General features: G+C 36.8%; 1 protein-coding gene, 1 long non-coding RNA gene and 1 other non-coding gene across 3 annotated transcripts; 1 reads left to right on the forward strand and 2 right to left on the reverse strand.

Annotated features, from left to right (window-relative positions):
* The first annotated feature begins 1851 nt into the window (after positions 1-1851).
* On the forward strand, positions 1852-4928 carry LOC122053524. The gene is made up of 2 exons (XM_042615577.1): positions 1852-1979; positions 3674-4928. The coding sequence occupies exon 2, from the start codon at positions 3699-3701 to the stop codon at positions 4926-4928; it is 1230 nt and encodes a 409-aa protein (XP_042471511.1). The 5' UTR covers positions 1852-1979; positions 3674-3698.
* Positions 4918-5979, reverse strand: LOC122053525. The gene is made up of 3 exons (XR_006132218.1): positions 5852-5979; positions 5123-5227; positions 4918-5039 (listed from the first exon to the last, which is right to left on the reverse strand). It is a non-coding gene; the product is annotated as an uncharacterized LOC122053525 (long non-coding RNA).
* A 7301-nt stretch (positions 5980-13280) lies between these two features.
* On the reverse strand, positions 13281-13387 carry LOC122054490. The gene has a single exon (XR_006132793.1). It is a non-coding gene; the product is annotated as a small nucleolar RNA R71 (small nucleolar RNA).
* Between the last annotated feature and the right edge of the window lie 3606 nt (positions 13388-16993).

Below are 16993 nucleotides of genomic sequence, written 5' to 3' on the forward strand. Positions count from 1 at the left end.
AAAATAATAAACAAAATTGATTAAAAATAAAATTAAATAAAAGTAAAAAAAATAAATTGAATTAATTTAAAAATAAAACTAAATAAAATTAAAAATATACAAGTATGAGAGTTATTTTTAAATAAAATTAATTAAAAAAAAGAAAACTAACTAAAATTTAAAAAAAAATAAAAGAAGAGGGTAGAATCGTCATTTGAAAATGAGAGGGAGAGGAGGTGGGAGGGCGTGCTGGGGGGCTCTAATGAAAAACAGAGACTTCCAAATTATTGCATCTTCCATTTTTTTACTTCGCTGAATTTGTCGCTTCCAGCGCAATGTTAATTTCTTACTAAACTCCTCCCCAACCTCTAAGACCATCTCCAATCTATAATACTATATTTGATATAATTTTTATATCAAAATAATACAATTTCAACCCTAAATATTATTTGCTAATTTTTAGATACAGTCTATATAATATGTTTTAATTAAATATAAAAATATTACATATGAATCGATAATTAAATATATTATCATCAATATTCAATATGCTACGTAAATTTATTAAATTAAAAAAATGACATATATAAACTAAATGACAATTTCAAATCGTGAATTGATTAAAATTAATAAAAAGAGATATTAATAATAAAAAAAAAGACCTGTTTAAAGTTTTTTTTACATATCAATTAAAAATAAAATATTTTTTTGTCTGTAAAAAAAATTGATCCATATCAAATTTAATAAAATCCTCAAATATAAATATAAAATCTTAATAAGATGGAGGCCCCTAGAATAGGGAGACCCTAGGCAGCTGCCTCCCCTAGAGCCGACCCTGTATCAACATTATATCACACTAAAAAAAAATATTCTTTAAAATACTCTATTTTTCTTATTCATAATTTAAAATTCAACCTGCATTTAAATTTATTAATATTTTTATATGATAATTATTATATTTAAATTTAATGCTTAGGTAATGTATTTTATATTTATGCATATAAATTTTTTAAATATTTTATTATATTTTTTTATAAAATTAGTGATATAATTTATAAATGTAATTATAATTAAAATCTATTAAATAAATTTAAAATAATAATTTTAATAAATTAAATCTTTACAAATATATTTGGGTAATGCAGTTTACATTTAAATTATATTTGGATAATGTATTTTTACATATAAATTTTTTTAATATTTTATTATATTTTTTAATGAAATTAGTGATATAATTTATAAATGTAATTATAATTAAATATATTAAATAAATTAAAAATAATAATTTTAATAAATTAAATCTTTACAAATATGCTTAATAAAATATAAATATGCTACTAAATACTCTTAATTTAAATGTATAATAAATAATAATTACATTTAATTATATTTAAATGTCCTATAAATAAAAACAAAGAAAATAATAATTATAAATTAATTACATTTGATTTTATTAATTATATAATAAAATTTAAAAATAAAAAACTCTCTCCTATTTAGTATGATATGGATAGTATAAACATACTGTTGTAGTATTTATCATACTAAAAATTTGATCTATAGATTAGAATATTTTGATGTTAATTTTATATCAAATTTAATATTTTAGTGATTGATTGGAGATGGTCTGACTGACTATCTTATGGTCGGGTAGTGAGTGCAACGTAACCGACGTCCGTAATTTTGTTTTAGAAATAAACTGCTTCTATATTTGTTATTATTATATTAACGAACTAATGACGATCACCAATATAATGAAATGACGATAATGCCATCATAAGCTCTTTGAACCGTCTAACCATTGAATGCATGCATCAAGATTCGAGCTCAAGGATAGTTCCGAGTCATAAGCGTTGTAACGGGGTTTGTTTCGGAAGCGGGAAGATCTCCGGCTGCGAACTTCTCGGATTCAGCCAAAACAAATAACAAATAAACCCTTGAACCCTCTCTCTCGCTCTCTCGCTCCAGGTCTCTTTGCGAGGAATCTTTCTCCTCTTCTGGTAACATTCATTTATCCTTGTTAGAGTTCAATTGTTTTGCTTTCTACCCTATTATTGTGTTTGAAAGTAGAAGGATAGTAGCGTTTTGCTTGTTTCCTTTGCCAATTCTATCTTCTAAAAGAAAGCAGAAGTTTTTCACATGAATTAGGATAATTTCCCCGAGAATCCTGTAAAATGCTTCTAAACAAATGGTTGATCTGTATGCCATATCCGCCTTCTTTTTTCTTCCATGCTAACTTCTACGAGATATAAAAAAAAAATATACTCATTAAAGAAATTTACTCTTTTTTTAAGAATTAGTTTCCTGTTTTTTCCTCCATGTTCTAGTGTTATTATTGAGGTAATCTTGTAAATCTATGCTTTTTCTCCATATAGCAGAGAACTGATATGTTGTCAGCATCTAATCTCACCATTAGCATGTTCCCATTTTTTTCTTTCTTATTTTTGCTATCTGAAGGAAACTACTTGATTTTTTAAAATATACTTTAGTATGGGTTTATTACTGACAATGATCGAAGTTTCCTTCCATGTCTAGTGGGATTGTGTGATCTGAAACTGAATAATTAAAGAAATCAAAGAGAGATCTAATTTTCCCTAGTTGCTATGCTGGGAGAAAATGGCTTGGGTTTTGAATCTTGGGTCTTGGCAATAGCTTTTAAGTTTTTAGAAAATTGATAGCATTGACCTTCTTCTAAGATACATCTAACATTCTTTGTGGGGCCTAAACTTGCATTACCATATGTGATGTTAATCCTGTTAACAATATCCTATAAGGTAGGCTCATTCTATTGGGGAATATATCCTAATCCATAATAATCCCCTTGTGTTCCAGCAGTTTGCTTGATCACTATAACTGAATCAGTAATGATATTCATTCATCCTGGTTTTTTTATTTACCCAATCCTGTCCTTTACAATATATGTATTTTTTGTTGCAAGGAAAGGGTATGCCCTTCATGTTGCTTACAATCTTTAACTTCGATACACTCCATTATGCAAGTTCACATATAAAAGTATGATATCTAAGGAATTGCTGCAGATGAGTGTGAGTCACGCCACAAAAAAATATTAAATAAAAAAAAGGACTATTGGAGCAATTTAGTGTATCTATAATGGATGATAAAGTGAGAAGGTTGAAATGGGATGGACTTGATGATTTGCATTGATTAGAGTGGAAGGTGTAAGGGATCGAGCGAGACAAAAATAAATTCTAGATGATGGATTACTAACCAAAATATACATTCACTTTCCACTTTTGTCTTCAATTCAAATTTACTTAATATCAGTTAAGAGCAGGTCTATATATCCTTAATTCTACTTTGAATTTCAAAGTATATTGCTACTTAATCCTCTTGAATGTGGTTATATGATGGTATATCTTTAACAAGCTGAGTTTCTCCTGGTTAAATCAACTGGAAGATGTATGTCTTGTTGTTCAACCCAGGGTTTTCCAAACTGTTTGTCTGTGCAATGTCAACAAATCTGACATGTAAAAAATTTAGTAGCTTAACACTGATATTTTAGAGCTGTTTAATTTATTCTCATAATGCTTTCTGTACTCTTGTACTCTCTTTTTTTCACTCATGCACTTCCATTTATAGGATGCATTTTCAGTCTTGCTACCTTTGGTTTTTTCCCCTTATTTTTCTGCCAAGACTTGCCTTGTGTTACTCAGAAGACCTATTGGTTTTGCAGCAATCTTAGAGTAGAGTGCAGAAAAATGGGATTTACAAATAGAAACCGATTATCTGAAAAAGCATTGGAGGTTACTTCAAGAATTAAGACACAGCTGAAGGATATTAGTTCTCTTAATTCTTCAAGAAATAATTTCAGTGTAAAAAAAACTGGTAAAAAACAGGTCCAGCAAAAGGATAATAAAGATCTTACTCCACGGGAATCCATTTATCTCGTCAAGAAAGATCATAAGTTAGGTATCGCTAGCATGAATAAAAGCTCCCAACGAGCAACAGAAGTTTTGAAAGCAGTGTCAAAGGATAGCAATCGTAGCAAATCAAAAAAGAACATAAAGACAGTCTCAAATAGAGTTCTCCAAAAGAAAGCTGTTGCTATTTTCCCAGAACCAGAAGAAACCACTATTGATGCTTTGGATCAGCTAAGTCTTATTGACAGATTAGGTGAGGATAGTGATTGTATGTGGTTATCTTCAGATAATTATAGTTTATCTTCGGACATTTGGGAGTTTGATCATTTTGATCTACTTCCGCAAGAACAGTTATCGTCCACATCTTCATGGTGCAGAAGCCCAGCTTCTTCAGCTGAGAGCAGTGTGACAGATGGGTTTCAGCATGTGTCTATAAGTGGGTCCTTATGTCATTGCAGGAAATTCAATTTTGGAGGGAAAGTTGAGAAGGCACTAATGAAACCAGGAGAATTTGAGAATGAAGGAAGAGATTCTTCACTTGTCCATTCAGAAAGTCTTAAATTTTATCATGGTAGACAGGCCGAGGTTCCATCAGTAAGTAACAGTTCAGTTGAATCTCAAAGCTCATATGTGGATTCAGTGTCAAGGGATTGTAAACTGATACATGGAAGAGAAAATTATTCTGGTGCCTTTGCCTTTGATATTTCAAGCCATTCTTTGAGTTATATTCATCATCAGAAAATCCTGTCTTCTCATTCTTGTTCACTAGATTGTGATTGGGATGAACCTCTTTTTTGGCCATTTGATCGCAACTTGTATGACAACCTGGATCTTGATAAATTCTTTTGCCAATCTCCCTTGAAGGATGAAGGCAAGTCTAAGGTTGCAGCTTCCCATGGGAAAAGAGTAACTCAGTTGAGGCTCCCTGCTAAAAGTTCATCAACAAAGTCAGTTAGAAATGCATGTAAAACAAGAGTTTTGGGCAGTGGCATATCTTCAAGACATTCAAAATTGAGTTCATCAACAAAAGGTTCCTATCGGCAACCCTGGGGCATCTCGAAAAGATGAGGAAAATTTAAAATGAGCTGAAGCAAGTGTCAACAAGTTGCCAAGTCTGCTTCAAATGAGTTTGCATCTGGTGATTCGTTCAATGAAACATCCCATTTCTTTCTTCATTTCCTTGCGTTGTCATCCAGAAGCAATATGAGTAACCATATCATGATAGCTTTTCACAGAAACATGATGAAGCACAAGAAGCATACCTAGAGGAACATCACTGGGTTTTTGTATAATGGTTCCGTTGAGTTTTCTGCATCTGCTTTACATTGTTAAGCAGCTCAACAAGTTTGGAGCAGCCACTGGAGCAGCTGAAAAATAATCAGAGGAACAACATTGTAGGTGCGTCATAGACATCAAGCTTAGATCACTACAAAAAAAAACATCCAAGTGAGATCATCATTTGAATGGTAAAAATATCTTTAGTCAACATAGCCTTTAGTCAAGGGTCTTTTATACATGGCCTTGCGCCTTACTAGTGAAACGTTACTAATGTTTTTCCTTGAAATTTATAATGCAGGAGCGGTTGGGTTACTACAAGGAAGATGCAAATCACAAGTTGCGGGACCAAATTTATTTTGACAGAGCATCTCTCACAAATATGTTGAAGTCACAAGTTGCTCTACAATGCCATTGTCATTGATGCTGGTCATCCCAAGCTATCTATCATACTTCCGCATGGTCACATTCAACGTGATAAAATCATAACTGTTCCAAACTTGCTTCTAGGTTCCAAGGAGTCTCCCAACATCGCTTAAAAGTTTGCTAGGGACTTATTTAAATTAATATTTACTTTAACATTTTTTTGCTTTGTCTTTATGCCAAGTTATCTATCAATACCCCCTTTAGCTGACTATTGCATGTTATAGGCCTGTGCTAAACTCTTAGCAAAGGCAGAGAGACACTTCTTGCAACAATAAGCAAAGTATGCCTACCTCAGAAACAGTGATCGTCGTATTACATTTGAGGGGCTATTGGGGACTGTGGTATCATGCTCCAAGTTGACCTTTGATGTTGGTAGTCAGGTCGGTCTTGTAGGGCATTTGGCGCTTTTGGCTTTCTATCCTACCAGTGCCTAGCGGTATGATAAACAAATTCTACTCCATTTGCAAAGTTTTTGTGTGGTTATCCAAACATCCTCCTATCAAATTTTCTGTCTTGTGAAGCAAAAGTGTGGATATGGAATGATGTGGAACATATAATAGGATATATATGGGTGTGGTGAACCCATCATACATATCCGAGTAGATCTGACATATGGATTTGACAGGTGAAGGTATCAAATTTACCGCTTGTTAATTAGTTGATGCAGGCTCGAGATATCATCTTGGATCGATCAACTATAGTGGAGCAGGTGACATCTTTGCTCAACTCTTGGTATGCCTAGTCTCGGAAGGCATCCTCTAAGGCGAGACGGATGCTACAAGTTCAAAAGAGAAATCCGAGGCTCGAGATGTGTTACAAAAAGACATTGGCTATGTATCATATAGCTCATTTAGCAAAGCTAGGAATCGTTGTAATTTTGATGAAGGGTTGTCGAGTCTTAATGGGGTATTCATAAAGATTCAAACGCATCAACACAGATTGCACATTCTTATTTGCTTCTTAGTGTAATTTACTTATTCAAAAAAAAAACATCCTTTTGATTCAATTGACATTATTGGTCAAAACGATTGTGCTATAGAAATGCGATAATGCTTGTAGTATATTTGCATCCTGGAATGCTATGAACAAACAAAATGGATGAAAACTATCAACAATGTGCATCTAATTTATTTATTGATAAGGAAAATGTATTGTACCAAAGTTTGATAGGAAAGCATCTTAGGAAACCAAAAATAATATGTTGGAAAAATGTGAATGGAAAAGAATGGAAGAGACTCTAATATGAGGGAGTTTTGTATCTACGAAATTGATTTATATTGAATTACAACAATTGAAGTTGTAAACATGTATGTGGAGAGGCTCTCCTCATACCTACAAGGGGTGCAAATTCAAGATTCGGATTGCATTGACCCTAGGTGACTCGTGTGAGAGCGTGGCCTATGCATCAACTGTCAGACCAATTGAGGCTAAATTTGCCAAGCAAATCAACCTACGTTTTGCTATCCGAATGGATTTTTTTCCTACCCGCTCAATTGTGTAACAGATGCATTAATGTGCCAATTTAAAACGATTAGACATCAATGGTGAATCTGTAATTGTCCGGACAAAGCGACCAACCATTCATGGTTGATAGCCGGCGTTACGACTTGGATGGGTGGTAGCAAGCAAGAAAGTAGAAAAGTAGTAACATTCTATCCACTTTTGTCCCCCAAAATCTCCTCTCCTCTACTATGCATTTAGCTCAGCATCCTTTCGTGATAGCGTTTGGATACAAGTTCGGTTTGTCACGAACAACCCATGCTTTTTTTTTTGATGAAAGATAAATATATATTATCAAAAAATGGTACAACAGAACATATGATCCACTATTCGTATCTAATGAAGTATCATATCTGAGTGACTGTCTAAGGTGTGAAATCACATACATACACGTGTACCCTCATGGGTACCATCCTCACAAAACACTACTCACTATCCAACACATGATCATAAATACCATCCTAATTCAGCAGGCTATCATTTCAACATCATCCAACCGCAAGCCACGAACACCTTGACACTGCTAATATCCAAACCTAGAGCCTCCAAACAATCCATGCACAACACCATAGAGGTATTAATCCATGTAACCATCCAATGACTGAGCTCTCTACCATGTCCGATGTCTGCATTCCATCATCCATATCTAAGTTGTTTGCCATGCCCGATGTCAAAATGCATGAACCTAGCCATAGTGATGGTCCACAGTACATTGTTAGGGTTGAAATGTGCTTGGGGGGGGGGGGGGTTGAATAACTCGTCGCGCTCGTCGTAGCTTGCTTCTTGGTGATGATATGCAGCGAAAAGAACAAGAAACAAAAATACAACGTTAACACAAGGATTTACTTGGTATCCACCTCAAGAAGATGTGACTAATCCAAGGATCCACACGTAACATACACTCCACTAGAAAAACACTCCTTTACGGTAATTATCGAAGGCGAAGAAGCCTTGTACAAACTCACACAACAACAAGAAGAAAAGAATAAGCAAATACAAGTAAATCTTACAGGATTTTATACAATGAACTCTAGCTAGCTTCTCCTTATTGTTTAGAACGCCTCTTGACGACTTTATTCAGCGCCAACGGTCGGATCCCAATCGATTGAATTGCTCTCAATCGATTGGGGAGGCTTTGGATTGATCGGTTGATCGATCCAGAGCGTCTCTGTGCTCTCTGGAAATCGCCTGAATTGATTGTCTGATCAATACAAGGCTTTCCTGCGATTTCCAGCCTCCCAATCGATCACCCGATCGATTAGAGACTCCCAATCAATCGACTAATCGATTGGGAGAAGTTCTGTGTGACGGCGATTCCCTCCCAATCGATCCACTGATCGATCGGGAGGAAGAATTGTCGCGGGACTCACCCAATCGATCAACCGATCGATTGGGCATGATTCAATCGATCGGTTGATCGATTGATCTAACTTGATTTGCCCTAATCAAGTCCTAAGCCCTTAAAATCCAACATCTAGTCAACCATGACCTATTGGGACATCATGCCTAGTATTCGGTCACTCTCGACCTACTAGGACTTATTCACCAAGTGTTCGGTCAATCCCTTTGACACACTTGGACTTTTCTCCTCGTGCCAAGTATCCGGTCAACCCTTTGACCTACTTGGACTTCTCCATACCAGGTGTCCGGTCAACCTTGACCCACTTGAATTTTCACGTGTCTGGTTTCACTCACCAGGATCTTCACCTAGCTTCATTCACTAGGATTTTTATACTACCTATCTTCACTCACTAGGTCTTTCACTTGGCTTCACTCACCAGGATTTTTCTTCTGTCTAGCTTCACTCACTAGGTCTTTCACCTGGCTTCACTCGCCAGGATTTCTCAACTGCCTGGCTTCACTTATCATGACTTTCACCTAGCTTCACTCACTAGGATTTCCCATCTACCTGGCTTCATTCACCAGGACTTTCACCTAGCTTTACTCACTAGGATTTCCCATCTGCCTGGCTTCACTCACCAAGACTATCATACTGTCTGGCTTCACTCACCAGGACTTCCCAATCAAGTATCCGGTCAGTCTTGACCTACCTGACTCTTCTTCACATATAACCGGTCAACCTTGACCAGAGGAGAATTGTACCAATAATCTCCCCAAATGAACGATTGCACCTGCAATCTCCATGTACTGTCAGTCTCCATGTATTGTCAAACATCGAAATCCAAATATCAAGACTCAAGCTTGAGTCAGCTCAAGCTTAGTAAAATCGATCAACCTTGACCCAAGGGATATTGCACCAACATACATGACATCCAATGTCAACACCCCATCATCAGTGCCTAAGCTCGCATCTCTACCAAAGTCCTCCTCCATGGTCCGTCCCAGTCCAGCATCCATCCAACTCCTCACAAAATACCAATCACTAACCAACGCATGATCATTACTACCATCCTTAGAGCCAGAGTCAGGCAACGTTGTCTCTGGTATCACATCCGTTCCACTGGCTAATCATCTAGAGCCCTTGGCCTCAAGCGCCTAAGTCCTCTATCCCTGGATCTATGTACCCAACATATGGTGGGGCTCTCCATCCTCACCATCTGAGCTCATCCACATCTAAGTCCTCCATTTAGCTACCACCTCAATCCACTCAAATTCCATCCATATCACAACCATGCTCCAACCATGTCATAGTCACCAACCAACCCAAAGTTCACTTTGAGCAAGTGACTAGTATCAACGAATTTGACTTATTTTTATCGCTAGTCATTTACTGTAGACTAGATAGACCTTATACTACCAACAACCGTGCATAATTGTGTACGTGGTCATGTTGTTGTATCCCAAGAAATAGATGTCCAAAGTGACCTCGAAGCACCATCGGAGAGGATGAATTTGTTTTAAGAAAACCATGTCTAACATAAGCCTCGGTAGTGCTTAGTTCTTCTCCTACTTGACAGTCTTGCCTCCAGTTTGACAACCTTTCTTCCAGCCAAGAAGCCCAGCCTGCTTAGTGATCTTGCCTACCCACTTGACACCTCTTAGCCTAGCCTTCCAGCTTAGCAATTCGACACAACTTCACTTGACCTCCTATTAGGGAGCTAGGCCTACTCGGGCTACTTGGGAGTCTTCCTATTCGGAAGCTAGATCTTCTCAGGTCACTCAAGAGTTAGACTTGCTCAGGCCACTCAACAACTAAGCCCACTCAGGAGTTAGACCCTCTCATACCACTACAGCTTGGCCCACTCAGGTGACTCGAGAACTACACATGTTGGGGCCACTCTACAACTCGACCCACTCTGGCCACTCGACAACCACTCAATAGCTCGACCCACTCTGACCACTCGACAACCACTGGATAGCTCGACCCACTCGGGCCACTCGACAACTTGGCCACTGATAGCTGTAAAGTATATAAGGTTTTCATCGTGTTTTCACACTGCATTTGACCCACTTTTGCATGTATGATTTGAGATAACTTAATTCTATGCTTTATTTTTATGTTTTATTACTCCTGGATACTGCTCTCATATATTTTGGATGATAGGAGTGAAGATTAATGTTATCAATTTGGGTTGAGCTCGTCGGGTTAACCCACCCCTCCAAGCAATTTAAGTAGATTGAGTTGGAATTTTATCAACCCAAGTCCGTCGTGGGCCAACCTGCCTGGCCCATGACTCTCTCGGGTCGACCTGCGACTAGCTTGGGTTGGCCCGCGGGTTGAGAAACACATATAAGCCAAGTTTTATATCAATTTATTACTTTTTTATTATAATTTTAAAATAAAAATAATACTTTTCATCAAACATGAGTACTCATTTATATTAATATATATTTTTGGATACATTTGATTAGTAAAATCTTTTCGAAGTAAAATGTTAAAGATATAGTTTTTTTAAAAAAATTTCGATGGGCCAGTGGGTTGGCTTGCCTAACCCACAACCCGCCTTGGATTAGGCTAGGTTGGGGATTTTCCAATCCGCCAAGAAGACGGGTTGGCTCGCCCCGCACAACCCCGCCAAATGGTCAACTCGCCATGGGCTGGCCCGTCCCACCACGGGTTGGCCCGTCTGACAGCTTTAATGAAGATTGGAACCAAACGGGGAGCTGAAAGACAATGCTAAAGAAGCCTTGCTTTGCCACGGGCAGCCATGCCAGTGGCACAACCCGTGGCGGCTTTTGTTTCCTCATCATACGCGGTCGTGCCCAGTGGCATGATCCATAGCAGTGCCTAGTGGCAGCTTCTGTTGCCTCACCACAGGTGGTCGTGCCTAGTGGCACGACTCATGGTTGGCTCTGCCTCCTTGCCACAACCCGCCCGTGCCCAGAGGCACAGGCCATGGCACATTCAGCTGTCATGCCACAGGCACCACGGCATGAGTTGTGCTCCACTAGATCTAGAGCTCCCGCACACAACACAAACTCCCTTGCCCAGCGACACGGGTCGTGTCGCGTGACCTACCTCATCCCCTATAAAAGGGATTCACCCCATTAGATTGGGAAGAGGAGGGGGCTTGGATCAAAGGACTGGGTCCTCCTTCTTGGAGAGGGGTTTCCTCTCTTGGGGAAACCTTAGGGATATCACCTTCATCAACTTTGACGTCCGTCCATCTCCAGCGCTAAGGAACTACAACGAAGACATTGAATATCTCCTCCCTAAGCATTTCTTATCTCTATTCTTTGATTTGAATTGTATGGATGCTTTCATTTGTATTTTGGGATTGTAATTCCTTTGTTATGGAGTATCCCTCTAGATCTAGGATGTAGGAAGTAATTGTGATGCATGTTTGATGAATGAACTATGTAGTTGGACATTTTCTGATGCAATAATATGTTTTATAACTTGTTCTATCATGTTATGCTTGTATATATTTAAAGAAATGTGTGTGAGGGACAATATATGTAGATGTAGAGTTTTGGTCACTATGCAGAGGAGGCGCTTTGAATTGTATGACTAAGAGTCCTATGATAGAGGGTATCTCTTACTTTCTACGACATCCCCTTGTAATGGAGGGCAATTCCTTATAAGGGAAGCCAATTAGAGTTTGTGATTTTTTCCCATATTAATCTTAGGAGGTGGTTTGATTAATCTAGAGATTGTATGACCAAGGAGCCCTTAGTGACAAAGGATGACACTTTAATCAAATTTTCTAGATTACCTCTCCTACTTAATGTCATTAATCTACCGTTAATAAATACATTAGATAACTCTAACGATTTTATGACTGTGGGTCCTAGGGCAACCCTTTAACTGGACTTTCTAAAGTTACTTCTCTACTTAATGGTGTTAGAGTTTAGGTAAACTCTCCGGAGCGATCTTCGTGGGATTGTGCTAGACTTTAGTAGATATTCTACAAGAATCTAAGAATGGAGTTAGGTAGATGAATAATGCATAAGGACATTTATTAACATCATAATAAAATCGGAATCCTAAGTCAACCCTAAATTCAATTTTACCTTCTCCTACCGTCCGCTTGTGCTCACACTCTTTCTCTCTCTACTTTCTACTCTCTCTCTCTCTCTTCCCTTCTCCCTCTCTTCTCTCAATTTCTAGTTTCCAAGCGCTCGTGAAACAACCTTCTGATATCTAGATAATTCAACGTGTGAAATCAACTAGTGTTTAATCAATAGTTCCTATGGACCCATATTTTATTACTTGACAACATATCTGTACACTTGTAGATTTAACGACACATCATGTTTTTTGAGCCATTGTCGAGGACTATTTCGATTAACATTAGTTGATTATCATATGAGTTAATCTAGACTTGTTAATAGATTTTTCATTTACTTGTTTGATTTTATTTTTGTATTTTTCTTTCATGCAATTTAAATTTTGTATTTTAGTTTTTCTAGTAATTTTTTTTATAAGATATAATGAGCACTAACATATCAACTAGACCTTTAGGAGAGTTTTTTGCAACTATTTTTGCAAGATTCAAATCTCCCATTGTGGAACCTCAGATTGAAGCAGATAACTTCCAACTAGACCTAGAATTAATATTCATGATATAAGGTCATAAATTTAGAGGAGAAATTTTAGAGAACTCATACTTGCGCCTTGAGGTATTTCTAGAATATTGCAACATGGTGAACCGTGAAGGAGTTTCAGCAAATGTCATTCGGTTGATGGCATTCCCTTTTAATATTAAGGATAAAGCAAGGACTTGGTTTTATTCTCTCCCTCCACAAAGCATAACAAGTTGGGAACAATTGGAGTAGTGATTTCTAAATTATTTTTTCCCTCCACGCAGAACAATGTACATGAGGAATTGTATTGCAAATTTTCCTCAGGCAGATAGAGAATAACTATTTGAAGCATAAGATAGATACAAACGTTTATTAAGATAGTGTCCTCATCATAGGTTGGAAAGATGACTGACAATACACATATTCTACATTGGGATTTCTTTCTCAAGTAAGAGATTTTTGGATTCAGCTGTAGGAGGTTATTTAATGAAAAAAAATTTAGATGAAGCATATACATTAATTAATTTAGCGACAACGAACCTCCAAGAATGGTCAAGTGAAATCTTAATGACATCTTCCTTGAGAATTCTAGAAGTACGAGTCATGAATGCAAGTGTGCCTATTGAATAAGATGCAATGCAACCACCAAGATCTTAGAAAATCATGAGTCATAGAATGAAAGTCTAGTGAATATCATAATGCTTTGGAGCTGAGAAGTGACAAAAATTTTAAAGAACTATTAGAGAATGCTCGGAATAGAATCAAGAAGAATTACAGAAGAGAATTAGAAAATTTAAACCCCATCTCTCCAGTAGAGATCTATAGGCCACTGGTACCATTCTCTCAGCGATTTATGCAATCAAAACTATGCAAGAAATTTGAACCTCCGCCATCTAGTCAAAAGGGGATTGAGGATAGAAATCAGAAATCTATTCTAATATCATAGTAGGATACTTTTGTACCACCAATTCCTTTCCCACAAAGGCAAGCGACAATTATGAGTGAGGACAAATTGAGCAAATTCTGTGATGATAATATGGTTACATGCAAATCCATTGGTTTAATTCAAGACGATGATGAATTAGCCACTGGTAATTTTATTAAACTATTTAATGATGAATATTTTTTTATGAGGATGATCAGTTTGAAGTTTCTTATGGAATTGTTGATTCTCCTACAATTATATTGATCTTAGTGTATTATCCAATGTTGTATACGATAAAGTTAATATTTTGGAAGGAAGTGCAAGGAACTATGTTGTGGAGGCAGTTTCTCATGAATCACTTACTATGTTCCCATAACCACTCGATATTAGGGAAATTGCAGAAAATGATCAAATTGTGGATATAAGTATAGGGACTCATGCAGAGATGACAAAGCCCTAAGAATCACCACTTTTAGTTGTACCATCACCTGAGCTAGAACCATCATTTGATCCAGAAGAAGTCTCATCCACTTGTTTAGTACTTTCAGGTACTTCTCGACAATGTAAGGCCAGTATTTCCTATGATCTTTTAGAAAACTTCATAGAGATACCTATAATTAATTTTATTAGATGTGACTCAATTTTTGATACATGCTTCATAAAATTTGATATGGTTCTAGTTCTATCTTATATAATATTCTTGTGGGAGGTATGTCTTTCTTGTGGGTGTGCAAGTTTTCACAAGGCCAGGATTTGAAAGCTTACACTGAACCGTTTTCGACTGCTGGAAAGAACTCACAAGGAGACAAAGATGGAGAGAGTGGTGCTTCACCATATTGATCACACGATGACAACTCTCTTCATAATAAAATGGGGCATTGGAAGAAAAGTCTGGAAATATCTCACTTTAGCAAGATCGAGATTTATTTGAGCCTAAATAAGAGGTTGAGCTAATGACCTTAAAGAAGCGCTTCTTGGGAGGCAACCCAAGTTCAATCTTGTTTGCATTTAAGTTTTTAGTTTCTTTTGAGTTACTTTGTTTTATTTTTTCATAACCCAAACCCTCTACTTAGTTTTTTTTTTTTGTCTATTACATAGGATTCAAAGATTGGGAAGAATGCACCCACTAGAAGGAGAGGTTAATGACTTAGGCGTTTGACATGCATCATTTGGTAACCTCTCTAAATTTTCATCCATAATACATTTTTCAACTTTTGAAGATGATCCTATCTAAGAAGCTTGACAAAATGGAAAGCTGGGGAGAGAACTTACTGCTGATGAAGAAGAACACCTGAGAACTCCCGATCCGAGAAAACCAAAGCGGATCTAGAAGAATAAAGTCACCAAACACCCTCCTTATACGAAGACTCAAGGACGAAAGGAGGGATCCACTGAAGAACACCAAGATCTAGAGCTTCCCCAACTTCCTGCGCACAAGAGACCAACCAACACTATTGTCAGTGACCTAAGACTGGGTGAGAATCCCTGGCTAGGCCCTCCGACGCTCAAGTCAGTGATCTCTCTTAGTGTGGAAGGAAGAAAGAAAGAAGATGAACAGTAACTCTAAATTAGGGTTTGCAGTAGATGACTGTGTGTGTTGTGAGCGTGAGCATACCTGGCCAACAGAAAGGATTCCCCTTTTTATACCACTTCATATAACCTCCGTAGTCATGAAGTGGACACTGGTTTGTTAGAGTTTGTTATGAGATGATGTAAGTCATGTACTTGCAGAAAATAACTTTTAAGGAATCTTTTTTGTACCACAGATGTACCTTCTTTGTCGCTTAGTGCCTTTAGAAGAGTCTAGAAATATTCTTCTCGCCAAATTGGCGAACCTGTTATACAATCACATACTACAGATATTTTCATTAAGCTATTTATGAATATTCTTAAAATATTTGTTCTCACCCTGTCTTATAAGTTATATGGAGATATATTATCCCGTCTGATATTGACCTATTTTCCTTAAGCATATTATCCTGGCCGATTTTGGCCTATTTTCCTTGAGCATATTATCCCGGCCGATATTGGCCTATTTTTATTATGCATATTATCTCGGCCGATATTGGCCTATTTTCCTTAAGCATATTATCTTGGCCGATATTGGCCTATTCCCTTGAGCATATTATCTTGGTCGATATTGGTCTATTTTTCTTACGCATATTATCCCGACCAATATTGGCCTATTTTCCTTACGCATATTATCCCGGCCGATATTGGCCTATTTTCCTTAAGTATATTATCCTGGCCGATATTCATGTTTGCTTAATTCTTCTATCTCCTTTCCCTTTTTCACCGGGGACCTATAAAACCTAACCCATATCAGAAGACATTGAGTTTAAGTCTAGGGAATTTGTATAAACTTTGGGTTGTTAGTTAGTTTTTTCATGTTCCTCTTTATATAATAATTTTTTTTCTAGCTTGCATCATATCATGTTAAGCTCTTGTTGATGTTTTGGATTCGAATAGAAGCACCCATGCATTCTTTGTCCATTAGGAAATATTTTGACATGTTTAGTATTAGTGCCATGTGTGTATGGATGCATTCTCTCATTTTTGATGATTTATGTTTTCCTATCTAGTAGTAAAATTTTAATGTTGAGTTGATTTTTGTTTCACCATATACCTACTTGATAGTTTGACCATTACACTTTACTTTTGGTTTGTTTTCGAAAGGTTGACTTAGTACAACATAGTCATAATTTATTTTGTTGAACTAGTACCATGGAGATCATAGGTGACCATTTTCCAATATTTTAGTTATTAGATCATGCTCGATTTGTAAAAGCTCATTTGAAAAAAAATCAAAATCTCAAGTGAAAAAAGGGATAGAAAAATAGTTATCATGGGTGGAAAGGATGATATGCTGATTTGAGACCGAGTTAGGTTACTGGGAAAATATTTATCCATTTCTCTCAACACAGCATACCTTTGAGATTTTGTGCTGGGAAAGGGGACAAACCTTGCATATGGAAGGTAAGTGCCTAGCGCTGGAAACTATAGGAACACAATGGAATGCAACTTGACTTAAGGAGGAACTTGAAACCTTAGGAACAAACTATGCACTATAACACTTAAG

Source organism: Zingiber officinale, chromosome 3A, assembly GCF_018446385.1.
Source record: "Zingiber officinale cultivar Zhangliang chromosome 3A, Zo_v1.1, whole genome shotgun sequence".
Classification (NCBI taxonomy): domain Eukaryota; kingdom Viridiplantae; phylum Streptophyta; class Magnoliopsida; order Zingiberales; family Zingiberaceae; genus Zingiber; species Zingiber officinale.